This window comes from Pteropus alecto, unplaced genomic scaffold (assembly GCF_000325575.1).
Source record: "Pteropus alecto unplaced genomic scaffold, ASM32557v1 scaffold10, whole genome shotgun sequence".
Taxonomy (NCBI): Eukaryota; Metazoa; Chordata; class Mammalia; order Chiroptera; family Pteropodidae; genus Pteropus; species Pteropus alecto.
Window position 1 is genome coordinate 10,476,303 of NW_006431210.1, and position 17,826 is coordinate 10,494,128.

A 17,826-nucleotide genomic window follows, 5' to 3' on the forward strand; every position below is an offset into this window, starting at 1 on the left:
CCTTGTTTAATAACAAACATGTTTGTTTCCTATACTTTTACACATATCAAACAAAAATTTTTAAACAGATTGTAACAATAGGTGAAAAAAAATTCTACCCATGTACCGTCTATATACATATTCTAAATAAACTCAAAACGTAAAAGGATAAATAAAAAGACATCCACAAGTATAAGCAAAAAGAAAGCAGGGGTTGCAGTGTTAATTCGGTCTAAATAAATGTTAGGTAAAAATCACCAAGAGAGGCAAAGGGGATTTTTTATTTTGAAAATTCTCAAGATCGAAGACACAAAAGTCGCAAATCTTTATGTCCCAATAACACGAGCAAAGGACGTGAACAGGCATTTCACAAAATAGGAAATACCGTTGGTCAGTAAACATGAAAAATTGTTCAATATGGTTAGTAATCAAAGAAATGCGGACTAAAACAATGAGATATCCTTTTCTATTATCAAATTATCAAATGTATTTTTAAAGATAAGATTTGGGTTTGGCATGGGGATAGTGAGAGGAGGGTAGAGGATATAAATTGATTATCAGTAGGAGTGTTAATTGGTTACACCTTTCTGGAGGGAAATTTTGCGATATGATCTTAAAATCTTAACATTATGCCCATTTGTTCACCCAGGCAGTTCCACTTTATTGACATAACTATGGATGTACAAAGATTTAACTGTAAGATACAATCCAACATAGATTACGATATTGCAAAATTATAAACCTGATAATCAACAATTCTCTTTTATAGACGATAAAAGATCTATAGAATAACCATGTAATTAATGCGGCTATTAAAAATGACATCTCATAAATATTAGTGATGCAGGGAAATTTTTACAATATATCACTTAAGGGGGAAAGGCTAAAATATAGTAGGTGAGTATATGTATAAGTATGTATACAGTCATATACACACAGAGGCATTTATAAGACTGGAATGATGTATGCCAAACTATGACGAAATTATCTCGGACTAGTGGGATTACATATAGGATTTTCTCCTCTCCTTTATGTTTTATTTCTTTTTTTTTTCTTTTAGACTTTCCCATTTTCACAGAATTAGCGCAAATACTTTTGCAATTAGAAAATAAATTAATTTAAAAGTACACATGAATGTAAAGAAGGGGATCCTAGGATGTCGGCAGCCTGAGCACGTGGCTCTAACCATTTAAAATCCCTCTCTTGGATAAACCCTGGTGAGCCTGCTGGTGGAGCCTGGGAAGTGCGTTAAGGCTGCCGATTTTCGTGACGTCTCTGGGGAAAGAGCATGCACTGGTACTCATTGAGAAGCAGGGAACCACCAACAGTGGAAAATGTCTCTTGTCAAGTCCTAGGACAAAGACTTAAAATATATAGTCCTGGGAGGTCAACCAGCCAGCAGAGTCTGTGGGCCCACTTGATATGTGTAGTCCTTGGAGGCCCTGTACTGATGAGCTGAATTGCTTTCAGTTCTTGTGCCCCGGTGGAGCCCAGGAGTACAGAGATTTTCTTCATCTCTTTGTGGTTTGTCAATTTGGACTCCGCTGAACCATGAAAACAGCACTCGGTGCTGGACTTTTCCCTCATCTGCCACTGCCAAGAAAGTCCAAGTTGAAAAACTAGAATATATGAGACTCATACTGAGGTAACACTAATGGAAGAAATAGAAGAGAACTCTGACAATTCACGAAATGATATTTCAGGAAATGAATTTTGAGTACAGAAGTAACTTTTAGAACTTAAAAAAAAAAGTCCATGATTTCTAAATATAAAAATTCAGTAAACAAACTGAGGGAAAGGAGAACGAGAATGGTTACTGCTAAGAACTGAATTAACGTTCTGAAAGAACAAATGAAAGAAATGTCTTACGGTTCAGACCAGAAACACAGAGATGGTAATTGGCCAGGGCGGGGCGGGGGACACCTAGGAGATCTAACATGCACATAATAGGAGTTCCAGAAAGAGAAAACGTGATAGAAGAAATTTTTCTTGAGCTGAAAGAAAGCTTCAATGTGTAGATCGAAAGGGTTTCCCAAGTCTATAGCAGGATTAGGGAGGGCAAGCAGGGGATCACAGGCCTAGATATATGCTGTTGACATTCTGAAATTAGGTAGAAAGAGAAAATCCTACAAGCTACCAGAACAAGTTATTTTCAAAGAAAAGAGAATTATACTAGTACCAGACTTCTTAGCAGCAACACTGAAAGCCAGAAGACTATGGAAAAATGTTTATAGGCTATTGAGAGAAAAAAATTACAAACCAGAAATTCTTTGTGACCAATATATCATTTATCAATTAGGGAAAAAGAAGTACATTTTCAGACATATAATGATTCAGAGAGGGGGCAAAAAAAAAAAAAATCTGGTTAAGGTCGATATTCAGTTACAATATAATTATAGAAAATGTAGAATAAACATGACTGTTAGGAATAGAACTATAACAAGTAGCACAATTAGAAAATAGATTCTCAAAATTCACAGAGAGTGAAAGGGGAAGTAAACAAATGTGAACAAGCCATCAAAATTAAGGAAAGCGAAAAAAAACAAATTACTTAATAAGTAGTAAACCTAACATAAAAGTAGACATAAAACCAAATTTAATGAACCAAATTCTCCTAACAAAAGACCAAAACTATATCAGATTGGCTTGAAATATTCAGCCATATGTGTTGCCAAGAACATACCTGTATCAGATAGGAATGATTTTGGCAGTAGGTAAAAAAAGCTGACAAATAATAGCTTAAACACAGGGGATTATTTTTGTCAGATAAAAAGCCTGAATTTGGCCATAGCTGGGGTTAGTTTAGATGCCTGATGATACCATCAGGGACCCAGTCTCTTTTTGTTCTTTCTTTCATCTTTCTGCTCTACTATCCTTAACATGTTTGTCTTCATCCTCATGCTTAGTGTTTATTATCTCAAAGTCAGAAGCTTCAGATAGCATATCCACATTGAAGGGGAAAAGATAAGGAAGAGTAACAATAGCCATGTCTGTCCCTTTTATGGAAAATAACCCCTTTTACAGAAAACTCCAAGAGACTTCTGCTTGTGTCTTATTGGCCAGAACTTTGTCACATGGCTACTCTCCCGCAGCAAGGGAGACACAAAACGGAAAGCATTTAGACCAGCAAATTCCCGCCCTCAACAAAATCGGAGCTCTTTTCACAAAGTAGAAAATAGGAAGGACTGCTGAGTAGCTGTACCAGTCAGTGTGGGTTCAGTTATGCTGCAGTAACATCCCTCAAACTTCAGAGGCTTAGAACAATAAAAGCTTAGTTTTCACTCATGCTGCATGCAAGTTTATCATGCATTGCCTGTGCCTTCTGCTCTGTGGCACAGTTCAGTAGAAATACAATGTGAGCCACTTATGTAATTTAAATTTTTTTCTAGTAGCCTCATTTAAAAATGTTTTTAAGATAAATTAGTTTTAATAATATATTTTATTTAACCCAATATACCCAAAATATTATTTCAACATGTTAACCAACAGAAAAAAATTATCAATGGGATACAATTTATTCTTTTTATCTCGCTAATTCTTCAAAATCTGATGTGTATTTTACATTGATAGCACATCGTAATTTGGACTAACTGCATTTCACATGCTCGATAGCCACATGTGACTAATAGCTATTGTTATTGGATCGTATAATTCTATCTTATCCTCATTCATGGACCTAGACTGAAGAAGGCCCCATCTCTGCTTCCATGATTGTCCCAGCAGGCAAAAAGGGAATGTGGTAATCATGCAGGTTCTTAAAGTTTTCACTCAGAAGTAACATGTCTCGTTTCAACTTACATCTTATTGGCCAGAGCAGTTCACATGATTGAGCCTAACTTAAGAGGCATGGATGTGTAATCCTGCCATGTGCCCAGAAAGAAAACTAGAATGAGCTGTGCTAATGACTGTTACAGCAGGTGGCTAATAGTTTCTGACCCGGCATTAACATGCAGTGATTTTTAAAGGTGGAAAATAGATGAGCAAAATGTACTAAGTAGGTCAAATAAAAAGTAAAAGTGGAATATTAATATCAGACAAAACAGGGCCAAAAGCATTAAACAGGAGAAAGAGGAACATTTTATAATGCTAAAAGTTCTAATGTGTGAAGTATATAATAGCCATAAACCTTTAAATACCAATCAGTAGTACAGCCAAACATATAGAAGAAAACCATTTCAATGGTTAAAAAAGCTATTTTCTCAAACAGCAAACAACGTAGAAAAATCACTGGCAGTTTCTGGCTAATGTAATAAGATAAGAAAATGAAACAATTGTCATAAATATGGAAACGATACAAAAACTAGTTTTATCTGCAGGTAACATGATTATTTACATAGAAAACCAAAATTAACTACAAAAAAAATTTTTAAATTATTTAAAGGTTTTGATACGGTGGTTCTTATTTATAGACAAATGTGCTGTGTTTCTGGCTAGGAAGACTTGAAATTTATACACAAGAAAAAATGTCTAAGAATAGCTGAGAAATTTCTGGAAAAAAAAATAGCAAAAGATGACTTGCCTTAACAGATATTAAACCTTACTTTCCACTGGCGTAGAAAAATATTTCGGTGGAATTCGTATGAGGAGATGCCACTGAAAACCCTAACGCAGCCCCAGACTGTGACGTCTCCCCTCCATGCCCTCTCCTCATACTCTCCCTCCCCCAATTTTAAAAATCTTTGCTGTAGAAAATTGCTGTTAGTGAAGGGAACATAGTCCGTACCCTAGACCTGTAGAGAATTTAAAAAGTGGAAAATCACTATGGTCACAGTAAAAGTTTTTTTTTAAATAGCATCTGCCTAGATGAAATGACATAAGAAAAAGGTATTGCACCCCAGGAAGGTGTCCTGTTGTGTTTAGCTGTGTGTATTAGAGAATAAAGTTCATTAAAGGCAGTTCCTCTGGCAGAGCTGAGCTCACCTGGATTTGCTGTTCATTCATGGACCTCCTTCAGTTAACATTTATCAGAATGGCTTTTTAAAGAAGGAGGGTCAGTCGCTCTGAGTAATTCCTCATCTGTATAACACTTGACAGTTCAGTCTGTGAAACCCCATAGAAAGAGCCTGTGTCAAAGAGGAGCAGCCGATTCCCAGAGCAGGACCCTCTGCCCTTTGCTCTCGGCTTGGCCGGGTCCCCTGGAGCGCAAAGCCCAGACCTGTTTGCTGTGGAAGCACATTCCAGCCTGTCTCTACTGCTGCTGCCTCGGCTCTCCCTGCCTCTGGGGCCTCAGCATGCGAAGAAAAGGGAAGGCTGTGAACTGAGGCAGCAGATGGCCTCTAGGTTTCCATCTGCCCTGCATATTTACTTTGCCCTGGAGAAAAGCTTCCATGGAGGTGGCCTGGAATGGCCGCCATTGCCACCATCGCAGTGGCACCCTGGACCTTCAGGCCACTTGCCCACATAAAAGTGCCTGTAGCCCCCGGCCAGAGGCTAGGAAGAGTCAGCTCCTAGGAGACACCAATAGCAGAGACCGGGGAGAACTTTGAAGGGTGATGACAATGTAAATGAGACTGCTGGACACTCACTAATACATGCGTACCCCATGTGCACACACACACACATGCATGTAAACCTCTAGGGTAATTTTGTAGCACAAACATCTAGAGTAGCATCCTTGGTCATAGTCTATGCTTTATCAAGCCCTTCAGATGTTCGTTATTATTATTTCTCACGTCACTGACGTGCTCATCTCACATGAAGGTACACCTGTTCGCAGTCTCCCACTGGCTCAGTGTCCTCAACTGGAGACGATTTTGCCCCCTAGGGAACATCTGACAATGTCTGGAGACATTTGTGATTGTCACTACTGGGGGATTCTACAGGCATCTAGTGGGTAGAGGCCACGGATGCTCTTAAGCATCCCACAATGTCCAAGACAGGCCCCCAGGACAAAGAGATATTGAGCCTGGAATCCTTAGAATCCTTAAGAGAAGCCCCAAGTGTCCTGGAAAAGGGAAAAGCCATCAAGATTATCTCAAGAGGAACAGTTGCTGTTCCACCACAGAGGTAATGACTGGGGGCTGGAGACAATCAAGTTGCTAAATGGTTCTTAGAGTCAGAGCTCAGAAAGGAGCCAGCCACCTGCCCTGTCCACAGTAGGCTTGGCCCCTTTCTGTGAGGCTCCTGTCACCAGTGACCCCCTCAATAAAGATGGATACACTTTTCACAGATCGTTCAGTGTGGGAGAGCGTGAAACGGTGCATCTCCTCCTCAGAAACCATAATATTATTCATCGCCTCCCATCCCCCCACCTAAAAAAGCAGCAGCAGCACATAAATGGGAAATGCTCAATGAAGATAAATTTGTTCTTTTATTAGCATTTCTTAATGATGCTAAAATGAAGTGTTTCCATCAAGCAGGTTTGGCATGGCGGGAATTCCAGGCTGCGGAATGGTTGAGGCCCTTCCTTGGGGCCTGAGTTTTCTTCACATTTCCTGTGAATACAGGTTTTACTCCCCTTAAAGAGAAAGCTGTTCCCGTGTCTGTGGCCTCAGGACACTTCCTGTACCTTGCCTTGTCCGCTCTGCCCAGTCTTCCCCTAGAAAAGGACCAAGAGTGACCAGCGGGATCCTGGTGATCTGATGAACTTGGCTTCCTTTCCCTGCCTATTATATAGACTTCAGGCTTAAGTCTTTTTAGGGAAAAACTTACTTAAAAGAAGAAACAAGCCAATTATTAGAGGGATTCATGGATCAAAGTAAAGTATGGGTTTTCGTTTTTGTTTTTCAATGAAGGATTAAATTCCTGAGAGGAAGGGAGGCATTGTTCAAATAAACAAGATGATTAATGAGCCTGAGGAACCCAGCCCGGTTTGTCAGGGGAGGGAGTATCTGGGAGGCAGAGTGGGGTCCAGGGCCCTAAGTGTGGAAGGTGTTTGGGTTCCTCCTGTTCATTAAATACCACCAAGGTACAGAGGATAGAGAAATCATATGCCTGCTGTACTCAAGAGTGCTTTCAAGTTTCTTTTCGGTATATAATCTACTTTTCTTCAAATCTGACAATGATTTTTTTTTTTTTCTTTTTCCTCAGGGTGACCAGAGGCAGGTCATTCCCATACCAAGTGTATGTATATATTTATCCGATTTTATTTGAACATTCATAAAATCTTGTAGCTTTGAGCCTACTAATGTGAAAGATTTTATGTTCTTGTTTATGTTGAGTTTTATCATGCGGTATAAACAGCTCTGCTCTGTCGAAAAGAAAAATGAAGCTGCATTTTAAACGCTGAGCAGGAAGTTCTGTAGAGTTGCCTTCTTCAGGAACAGCAGGATCACCAGCAAATCCTCACTTTCCTTCTCTCCATGAAGGGTCTGAATAAGCTGAGACAGCGTGCCGCCCTCCCCCACCCCAGCACCCTAGTGCCACCCAGCTCCGCAGACGGGGGACATACTTTTGCCCAGACATTAGTCTTTGTAGCAGGTTCTGTCCCGGTGGAACTGGGCTCACCAGGCCCATGTCCCCAGCGAGCAGACCATTTCTGACTTATTCAGCAACATCGCAGCTTGGCCATAGTTCTGACATCAGAAAATCGCCCCAGTTGAATTCCCTGATCTTGCAGGATCCGCCCGCACGCCCACAGGCTGGCCGTGCTGTAACTCTGCTCCAGCTGGGCATCCTGCAGGGCCCCGACTTCTGTCTTCAGCCCTGGAATTCGGGAGGATAGCTGTACCAGTGTTCACCCCTAGCACAGGCCTGGACCGGCCACCCCTCACCCATCCCACGTCCCTACTGCTCCTTCTCTTCCTCCTGCTTTGCCAGTGGAGCCATTTGGAGCAGGAAACCAATGACTGACTCCAAAAAGAAACTTGCTGTTGGGTGTCCATATCAAACAAGACCTTTCAGGCAGTCCTGTGATCTTAGAGAAGGATATAGATTTTAATAGAAGATGTCCATAAATGGATATTTTAATCCATACAGATTCTTTTAGATTGTCTGATTCAAATCTGTTCTCTATTTTTTCCTTGGACTTTTTTCACATATTTTCTGGAAACATCCAAGAGACATAGCAATCCTACATTGAAAGGAATGGATTCATTAGTACAGGTTGACTCTAAATTTGGTAGTGCGTATCACTTACAAATTGCCCCAAAAGTATTTATTTGATACTTTTATTTTTCTCAAAATTTTAACTTTCCATTGATTAACAGGGTATAAGAGTTTGTAGGGTGATTCTGACTTTACCAGCATGACTGGGATGCTCTTAGGCATCCTGTAACATCCAAGATGCCCTCCATGGCAAAGAGTTATCAAACCCAGAATGCCAGTAGTGCTGGGGGTGAGAAACCCGAGTTCTTAGGGGGTTGGGCTTTGTTGGGGAAACTGATCAAAAAGATTGATCAAGCAGCATGTCTTCTTATCCAGTGTTTGAGTAGGATTAAGATCTGTTCGTGTATTTTTCCTTGGACTTTTTCTCATATTATCAATCCCCAGTGGAATTGATAACCAGAGGTCTCCATTTAGCCTTTATACAAAATTGTTTCATATACTGTATTTTTCCAGCAAAGGTACCTATATTAAACAGGTGACAGGTGGCATCTCTCCCTCTGCCTCTGATATTCTAAGAGCACTGTTTTTTCTCAAAGTTAATTCACTGCTGCTGTCTTTAAAGTTAAATGCTGAATCAAGCATTTGTTAGGGTAAACATTCTGCTGAGGAAAATGAGCATTTTCCCACAAATCTAGACTCATTCTAGAATCCTGGAATAAAATATCCAAGGAGAAAAAGACTCCTTGTATAATTTAGCCCATCGCTAGATCAAGAAACTGCTGACTGCCTCCTACGTGTAAGACACTGGGTCAGGCCTTAAGAATCTGTGAAATACCTTGCAGAAAAACAAAGCCTCGCTGAAGTAACTTGCATCTTTTGATGATAAACTCCAGAAAAGCAGTTCTGCTGATGGGCATGTGCCTGCTTTGCACACAGGACTAAACCTAAGTCCATCTGAAAAGCAGCTCAGCCCTGGGATTTGAGCCTTGGGATCCCCTGCAAAATCTGCACCTCACTGTCAAGGCTGCCTGTCACATAAACACAGTAACACTGTCCTTTCTGGACCACAGGGGTACCTGTCAGTGCTTGGAGCCCTTAAGAGCTTGGTGTGCCACACCACAGGACCAGAAATACAGGCTTGCGCTGAGCCTACAAACCAGGTTCCACAGCCTCCTGAAAGCTTTTTCTAGGCCCTGAACTTGAAAGGGAAAGGTTCCCTTGAGCCTGTGGGCATACAGAGTAATTCCAGCTGGAGTCCCCCAGCTCTGCTTCTCACCTCACCCCTCTTTCTTCATTCTCCTGCTGTTCTGTTTATATGTGCAGGTTTGGTCTTTTGATTTTTTACTAAGCAATAATTTAAGCTCATGGTTTAAAAGGAATACTGAAAAATCCAAATAGAAAAATTCTTAACTTTGTCCCAACTTCCTAGACTAACCACTTTTAATATTTGTTATACATCCTTCTAGAAATTTTCTAAACAAACAGAAGCCTATTTACACAAATGAGGGTTTTGCAAAATTAATTTTGCTTTTAATAAGATGCCTTGAACATCTTTTTAATATTAGTACATAGCATCTACCTCATTGTTTTGCCTATAGTTGACAGTATTTACTTTGTTTCTCCTTCTGTGCTATTACTGATACTTCTCAGGAATATTTTTGTGCAGGTGTGTTAATGGACTTGAGTGATAGTGTCTGTGCGATCATTTCCTAATTGTGGAAATGCTAGATCAAAAGGTATATTTTACATTTTTGGTAGATTAAAACCAAATTGTTCTCCAAGAGCCTAATTTACATTCCCATCAAGAGTGTATGGCATTGTCCATTCCCTTATCAGCTTTTTTAATCTTTGCTAATCTGAAAGTAAAGAATGACATCGATTTATTGCTTTGACTGGTATTTCTTTATAAATGAGTAAGAACATCTTTTCACAGATTTATTGCCCGTATGTCTTTCTTCTTCCCTATTCATTTTTTCTGCATTTTATACTGTGTTATCTTTTTAAATTTCAAGGAAATTACGTCTTCCCCCCAAATTTATATCTTCTGGCCTTGTTTATAATCATTTTTGGCCACAGAAGTTTAATTTCATATAGGCGAATGTATTAATCTCCTCCTTTATGGCTCCTGAGTTTTATGTCATGCTTAGAAAGATCTCCCCACTCTGTGACTGACCCATATTTTCTCCTAGCACTTTAATGGTTTTATCATTAGAGTTAAGTCTTTGATCCGTCTGGAATTTATGTTAGAGTAAGGTATGAAGTCGTGATCCAGCTTTATTTCCTTTTCCAAGTGGCAAGTCAGTTGTCACAACACCATTTACTGAGTAATCCATCTTTTGCACACCTGTTGGAAATGACATCTTTATCTGGACTCGATGTTAAATGTTCCACTTAGTAATATTTGTCTCCAAACTGTGAGCTGGGGCCGTCCACCAATCTTACTGGAAGCCTCATGGGCTATCTGGTAAAAGCCAGGTACTGAAGGGTAAGGAAACCCTGCAGAGGAACAGGTGGAGGAGCCCCTGACGTTTGGGTGGTCATGGCTGACAGTGAGCACTCAAATGCTTTGGCCCCAGTAAGGACCGCCACTGGGGCTGTGACCCGACTCCTCTCATAGCTACACTCTCACTTGAATCACACAGCATACCAATGCTCACAACACGAGGGCGTTATGTAGCTGAGCCATGAAAATGCTGAGAGGGATGGGGGATTTGTTTTGACAGTTGTTTCTGTGCTATTTCCCTAAACCCTGTAATAAGCAGTAGCATACTTTTATCCAACAAACTTATGAAGAACATATAAGCAGAACAGCGATTCTAGTTAAAGATGATCTAGAGTTTCCTTTGCCCACCTCCTGCTGTAAGCCCTGAGCTCTCTACCCTGAACTCAGACTTGGGGAGTACAGTGTGCAGACTCAGCCTGAGAACTCTTAAGTACAAAAGAAAAAAAGAAAAAGAAATCTGAGGTACCAAGAAGAGGTACTACATCTGTAAGATTTGCGAGGGTGTGTTGGGCAAGTAAAGAAATGAACTATAGAGTGAACTATATTTATGGCTACCGGTTTACTACTGAGGACAGGAAATTTCAGATCTACTCCCAGGAAAAGAACTTGAATGAATGCCCTTCCTAAACCTTAGAGAGCAAGCCATGTCCTGTCCTCCTCCCTGCTCATCCCACGTGGTTTCTGCCCGGGATTTCCGCCTCCTCCATCCTGCTGGCCATGTGCTCTGGAGCAAGTGATTTTGCACAGAAAGGCTTTATATTAGGCGTGTTTCTCTTGTTCTTCAGCTTAACGATAGCCTGGGAGAAAATTTACCTCAAGACAATTTTAGTTAATGATTCAAGCATCACCTGAACAGATCCATTGAAGTAACAAAGAACTATTGCAATTATATAGCGTCCTTGCATGTTCCAAGGACATGGCTGTCCAGAAGAATTCTTACTGACAGCCTAAACAATTTGCATTAATCTAAAGCCAAACTCTCAGAGAAACTATGCACATTTAAGAAACAGGTTTAGGATTAATAGAACCCTCCTAGCCCATTGCCCCCTGCCTGGCCTTGTTCTCTGCAGCTCAAATGTTAAGTCAATAGTTTGTTTAACACCCTTCTCATTATTTTCTCTCAGAATGGTAGTGAGGCTTTTTACTTACTGTTAACTCACAGAATGCCTGTAAAATGTGAGTTAAATATGCTAAGAAAGTAATTTTTATTCTTGGGTTTAGAAAATAACTGAGCCACTTTTGGCAGGTCTTTGATGTTTTCAGATATGCTAGCGGTAGAATTTCTAGATCCTTATTCTCCAAGCTAGCAATTACATAAAGTTAAAATGTTATTTTAGTGTATAAACACATAGAGAAAGGACTGGACAGACACACACCAAACTAAAAAGGGAGCAATCTGGGCAAAGGAATGAGGTGGGGGTGGGGGCATGGAAAAGAGACATGTCTATATTCTTTACAGTGAGAATGTGTTTTTATTACATAATTATATAATAAAAAGTTAAGTTTTATTCTAATCACAGCAAGCTTGCTTCTATGGTCTAAACAACAGAAATAACCCAGAAACTCCCTATTAAGTTCATCGATAGAACTCATCATACCCTGCCTTTTTAATAAAAAAACTTCTTACAAGTTTAATTTTTTTTAATAACCTGCTAGCTTGCTGGCTTGTAATGAAGGACACAGTTCTTCCTAGGGCCTCAGATCGCATGCCCTGTGTATGAGGCACATCTCCTCCCAGTGCTGCAGGGTTAAAAAGACTGCTGGCTGAGCTTTAATTAGAGCCAAGGGAGTTGGAAGGCCATAAAGGCTTTTTCTTCTGGATAATGTTGGAGACGGTGAAATAGCCATGCTCAGTTGAGAGACCCCCTCTAGAATTAGAAATGCTTTTGTCCCCACCCGTAGCCTCATCCTGGATAGTCCCTGCCTGCTAGGATGGTCATTGCTCTTGCAAATTTACGTAACCTGCTGACCGCCTCCTATTTATTATTGAATCAGCTAAAGTCCAAAATTAACTCTAGATCCTTGACAAATATTCAGTTTAAACAAACAAACAAAAAAAAAATAGGAAATAGCCATTTAAAAGGAATTGCTTCTTGATTTCATTTTTTCTTGTTTTATTTGATAAGCTAAATTATCCATTCTTCAGTGTCTGTGGACAGATCGTTGCTTGTGTTTTGTTTTGCAGTAAATATTGAACAGAGCTTGACCTTCTTCCAGGGCAGAAAATTAGCTAGTTAACATTGGGCACCAAACATGCCACCAACTAAACTAAAATACTTTAAATCATTTCTAGAATGAGGCAAAGCCCAAAGAAATAAATACTCTAAATCAAGAATGAGGTCGTCTGGAGATATCTAGCATTAGATATCTATTAACTCTTTATAACCTCTTTATCACAAGATTAGCGTCAGCTGCTACAAAGATATATAAATAAATTTTCTGGTTAACACACAGCATGTGGATTAACGTATAACTTCCAGAGACAGAGATGGGTGAAATGCCACATTTGCTCAATATTTTCCCACAGTGGGACAGGCACAAGGCAGGGCACTCGACCTAGACCAGTTTTATTTCTATGTCATATTGGAGGTCACTTTGGATTGCATTTGCTGGCCGATCTATAGTTTCTCTTCAAGTTTTTGAATACTGCAGTCAATTAAAAAAAAAACCCTGTGGTTTCAATATAGCTCTGAAATATATTTATGAACCACAGTGAATTTCAGACAAAATATGACCCAGGAAATGGGCCTGCATAGTTAGAGTAGCTGTTATAATTAAACATTCATTTTTGTGTAGTCCATTTTAATAATAACAGTAGCCACCATATGTGTCAGGCAGAATGTAGAGCATTTTACTGCAGTTATAGCTGATAACCTTTTAAGGTAGGTATTAATTATCCCAACTTACAGCCGAGAAAGAGAAAGAGCTGATACTCAAACCCAGGTTTGTCTGGTTCTAAAGCTTAGGTCCTCATAATAGCCATTCAGACAATGGACAGTATATGGTAAAACTTCCATTGCAATCTACTTATTTCTATTAATTTTAATAAAATTCCGGGATGTGCTTGACCAGCCATTTAAATGTTTGACTTCCTTTTTAACATCATTGACACGATATAATAAAATAATAAGGGGATTGTTTTGTTTTTTACATCAAGGTAATAATAATGATTTTTTTTCTCTAGCCACCAGCTAAATACCTCCTTCCAGAGGTGACGGTGCTTGACTATGGAAAGAAATGTGTGGTCATTGATTTAGATGAAACCTTGGTGCACAGTTCATTTAAGGTAAATCAACATAAAAAAGCAATCAGTGATGTCTATGATTTGGTCACGATCATATTGAGAAAGGATGAAAGCTTGCAGTTGTTAATACACGGCTTCATCATTCATGAAGAAATCCCAATAACCGTTGCATATTAACTCAGGTGAACATTAACTCAAGTAGTTGAATATTAACCAATAGTTTTGGAGGGGGAAGCGCTGGGCAGCCAGTATCACTGAAACCTCATTTTTTTCTTATGAGATGTGAGCTTTCTAACACTCTCACCCACCACAGAAATACCTTTCAGGCGGCACAGAGAAGTCAGTACACCGATGCCCCAGGACACTAGCGAGTGAGTGTCAAGGTAACCAGAGTGCCATATGTTTTATTGGGAGGGGCAGGGGAGGCCCTGTCAAAGCAACCTGCTATCCTGGAAGTTTTCCCAGACCAGTTTTTGAAAGATGCCCAACACTGAAGACCTCCAGAGTTAGGGCATTTTAACAGATTCAGCCATTTATTATGATTGACCATTTTCATGGCAAGAGGTTTCTGGGGATTTTAGAAGCTTTATAGCCAAATGGGTCTCTACCTGTGTGACTTCCCTCCTGAAGTGTACGGGGCTGCAGCGATGTCGGAGTGAGCATCAGACAGTCTTACTCCCGTCACCTTCCTCACTCTCCCGCTCCCACCAGAATGACAGCAAAAGGTACAAATTACCGAAGGGACTCTGTGTGGCAACAGCCATGGCTGCATTATTAAGACATGAGTTAATTAACCATGTTTCCATTTTTTGAAATGGAACAAATTGATTGAAGGAGGCAAATATGAAAAAGTTTGGAAATAGGGGACCGGTGTGCTAGACAGCAGAAGCAGGTCCTCATCCCGTTTGCCTTGGGACAGTTCTGGCTATGGAATCGCTCTGTTACCACGGGCCAGTTAGGCCACGTCCCTCTTTACACCCCCAGCCAGGCTCTCCTTACTTCACTGAGAGGCTTGAAAGGCACCATCCATGATGGGGTGTCTCACGTGAACCGTAGTCATTCTTGATGGTTGCGTGGGAAGTGGAAGAGCCATCAAATTTGCCTGAAGACCTTCATGCCAGAGACATCCTTCCTTGTGCCTACTTCTCACTACACAGAGGCCCTCCTCGAGAAGACAAGGCCAGGTGGTTGTCTTCGAGTCCTTTGGGAGAGTGGAGGAGGGGCCACATTTACCTGTCTGGCCACTGGGGCACATAGGTACCACCTCATTCCTCAATACTGAGGGCCCTTCCAGGATCGGGCCAGGGCCTTGTGCCCCAGCTCAGATCTGGGCAGCGTTGGAAGCCTTTCTTCCCCCAACAGCAAATTGCTCAGGATTTTTCCTGGTTCCTCGGGAGGGAAGCCCTGTAGAGCAGGGGTCAGTTGCCATCACAGCATAGACAGCACCCTCCAAGCAGCTCCAGGAGTATGGGCAATGCTGGCTAGACCACACAGGGTTACGGAGGGTTCCTGATTCCACAGGCCAGGCCTTGGCACTTCAAGGCCTGCTCACAGGGCACTGATGGGACCAGCTGATGTGAACAGCATCTTGTCATTTCTTCTCTTCCTGACTTGCCTACATATGCAAGCAGAATATACTTTATTGTCTGGCTTTTAATATTCTGGGCACTTCAAAGCCCTTCAAGAATCTAAAAGGTATGACCCTTTCTCCTTGAAAATATACAGCGGTACAGCATACAGGCTCATGGGCCCTGGTTAAGAACCCTGGCTTTGACATGCAAGGCATCCCTCAACCAACACACGACAGGAGACCAAGGATGAGTGCTTGCTCTGGGCTGAGGAATGGTTTTTCCCTTCTCATAAACTATGGAATATGATTTCACAATTTAATGCCTTGTGAGTTTTCTTCCTTCGGTCTTGCCTTTTTGTTTCTTAGCATGATTATGTATTTTAATTTTGAAGTTATAAAATACCGAAATCCTTTGCCTTCCAACCATAGAAATGAATAAACTGTTATCCTAAGCTTCAGGGGTTCTACTGAGTGCTTTAATGGTTCTACAGTCTAGTATTTTTCACATTTTTCAGTTTCCGTATCAAAGAAGAATGTGTGTTTACAATGATTCTGTACCTAGCACCCCTGCCGAGTGGCCAGCATACACACTCTCCTTCCCTCCATCTCTCTCCTACTTGTCCCAAGGGTCTGCAGCCTGGTGATTCCCCTGGGTCTGTTCATTTGAATAGTTTGTAGAGTTCCGTTTAGAACTATATGTCAGTCCATCACTGAGAAAATTCAACAATCATACTTGAATTTTAAATGCCATTAGTATTGTCAGCATTATTTTAAATATCCAGCAGCTTGTGAGTGGCTGGGTATTATGTTTCTTAGAGCAGTCTGGAGTGGCCTAAAGTCACTGATGCTCAGGACTGGATGGAGCCATGGACACTCATGAGACCCATTACCGTAGCTGCAGAAAAGAGAAGAAACCAAGATGGGAAGAACCTGCCCGAGGTTATGGGTCTGTGGCCCCCGACTTCACCTGACAAGTCCTTGGCCCTGCTTTGTGTCCATGTGCTGAGCATCTCCTGCTAAGCAGCCCATCACAGGGCAACTCGTACTTGTGGGTTCAGTATAAATTATTTTCCTCAAGTAGCACTGTCCCCTGGACCTGGTAAGCTCCCACCCCCTCACCTGGTAGCCAGCATGGTTCCCCATCATCCTGGTAAGGCTTTAGGCAAGAGATGGAGTTTCTGGGGAGCCTCATTCCCTAGCCAGGCTGTCCCACCATTTTGTCTCTGAGGCAAGGCAGGTGCTTAAAGAGGTTGGACCAAGACACTGAAAATATAACAATATTCAGAACAGAAAATAATGTGCTTTCCTGCTTGTGCTTATTTTAAGGAACCAAAGCATGCTTCAACATCCTTCTCCTGAACTGTTTTTTTCCAATAATAAAAACATTGGTACAGGCAAGCTTTTTTCTTGCTAAAGTTTCCGATTTTATTTTGTTCTTTCAGACATATTAATTATAGTTTCTTTTCTCTCCAGCCTATTAGTAATGCTGATTTTATTGTTCCGGTTGAAATAGATGGAACTATACATCAGGTAAGAAGAAAGCAAAGTTAATTTGAGTTTCAGTTAGCATTTTTTGGTAATTACATTTCTTATGAACTTTACTTCTAAATTCCTGTTTCAGTAATAATCTTATTACTGAATCAAAAGGAAGCAAACTTTGTAAAATAAATATAACAGTTTTCTGCTTGTTTTTCACTCAGATGAATTTATACTGAGTTTATAAGGGAAACTGTAATCTATTTGTAAGTATTAGATGTGTTTGCAAGTTCAAATAGTTCTTTGATTTGCTGCAGACTCTTAGAAATGTCCATATATCCCACTGGTCTTGCTTGATGGTCTAATTAACTTCCTCATGTAATTGTTTTCGGCTACTCGCTTAGCAGGCAGCAGGAAAATGCCACAAGGCACCCACTTATGGTGGCTTTTCAGGAACAGATGTCCATTTCCAATGCCAGCCATTCCAGCCTGATCTTGTCTCTCCTGCATCATGTTCTCCAGTGACTCTTTAGCAAAAAACCAACCCAAAGAGAAAGGGAGAAAGGTGTACATTTTGGGGTCAGCAGGTAGCTTTTAATAAAGATACCCTGGTCAGTTGGCGTCCCTCTTTGTTCTGATTTTTTATTTCCCCTTACCTGCATGAAGCTCCTCTGGGAATGGCTTCATTTATGAATGTATTGGAAACATTGTAGGAAAACTAGCCTTGGAGGCTGAAGAGTTGGGAGATTTATAGGGATGACCTGACCATCTTCCTGTCAACCCCACCGTCTTCAAGTGACCGTCTCTGGACTCATGTTCATATCCAGGAAGGGAACTCTCTCTTGATGCTTGATCTACAACAGGATGCCTTTCCCTAATGATGTCAGTAGTCTCTTTGGCCCTTCAGTGTATGTAGGGTGTCAAAACTGGCAAGGTCTTGGAAATCAGTTGGTCCAGCCACATCATTGTCCAGATGGGAAACAGACTCAGCCAGAAAAAGCGTTGGTTCAAGGTCATACAAAGCGAAGAGTTAAAATGAGACTTCCAGTCTCCTGCCCCTTGCTCAGG

The 17,826-nt window shown here is 40.8% G+C and overlaps 1 protein-coding gene across 1 annotated transcript in view; it reads left to right on the forward strand.

The window, feature by feature from the left end:
* The window catches only part of CTDSPL (CTD small phosphatase like), a 114,404-nt gene that overhangs the window by 84,067 nt on the left and 12,511 nt on the right, over window positions 1–17,826 (forward strand). Inside the window, exons 4-6 of the mRNA XM_025038980.1 lie at window positions 7,009–7,041; window positions 13,653–13,754; window positions 16,756–16,812. Coding sequence (XP_024894748.1) covers window positions 7,009–7,041; window positions 13,653–13,754; window positions 16,756–16,812 — 192 coding nt within the window. The remainder of the gene's footprint in view (window positions 1–7,008; window positions 7,042–13,652; window positions 13,755–16,755; window positions 16,813–17,826) is intronic.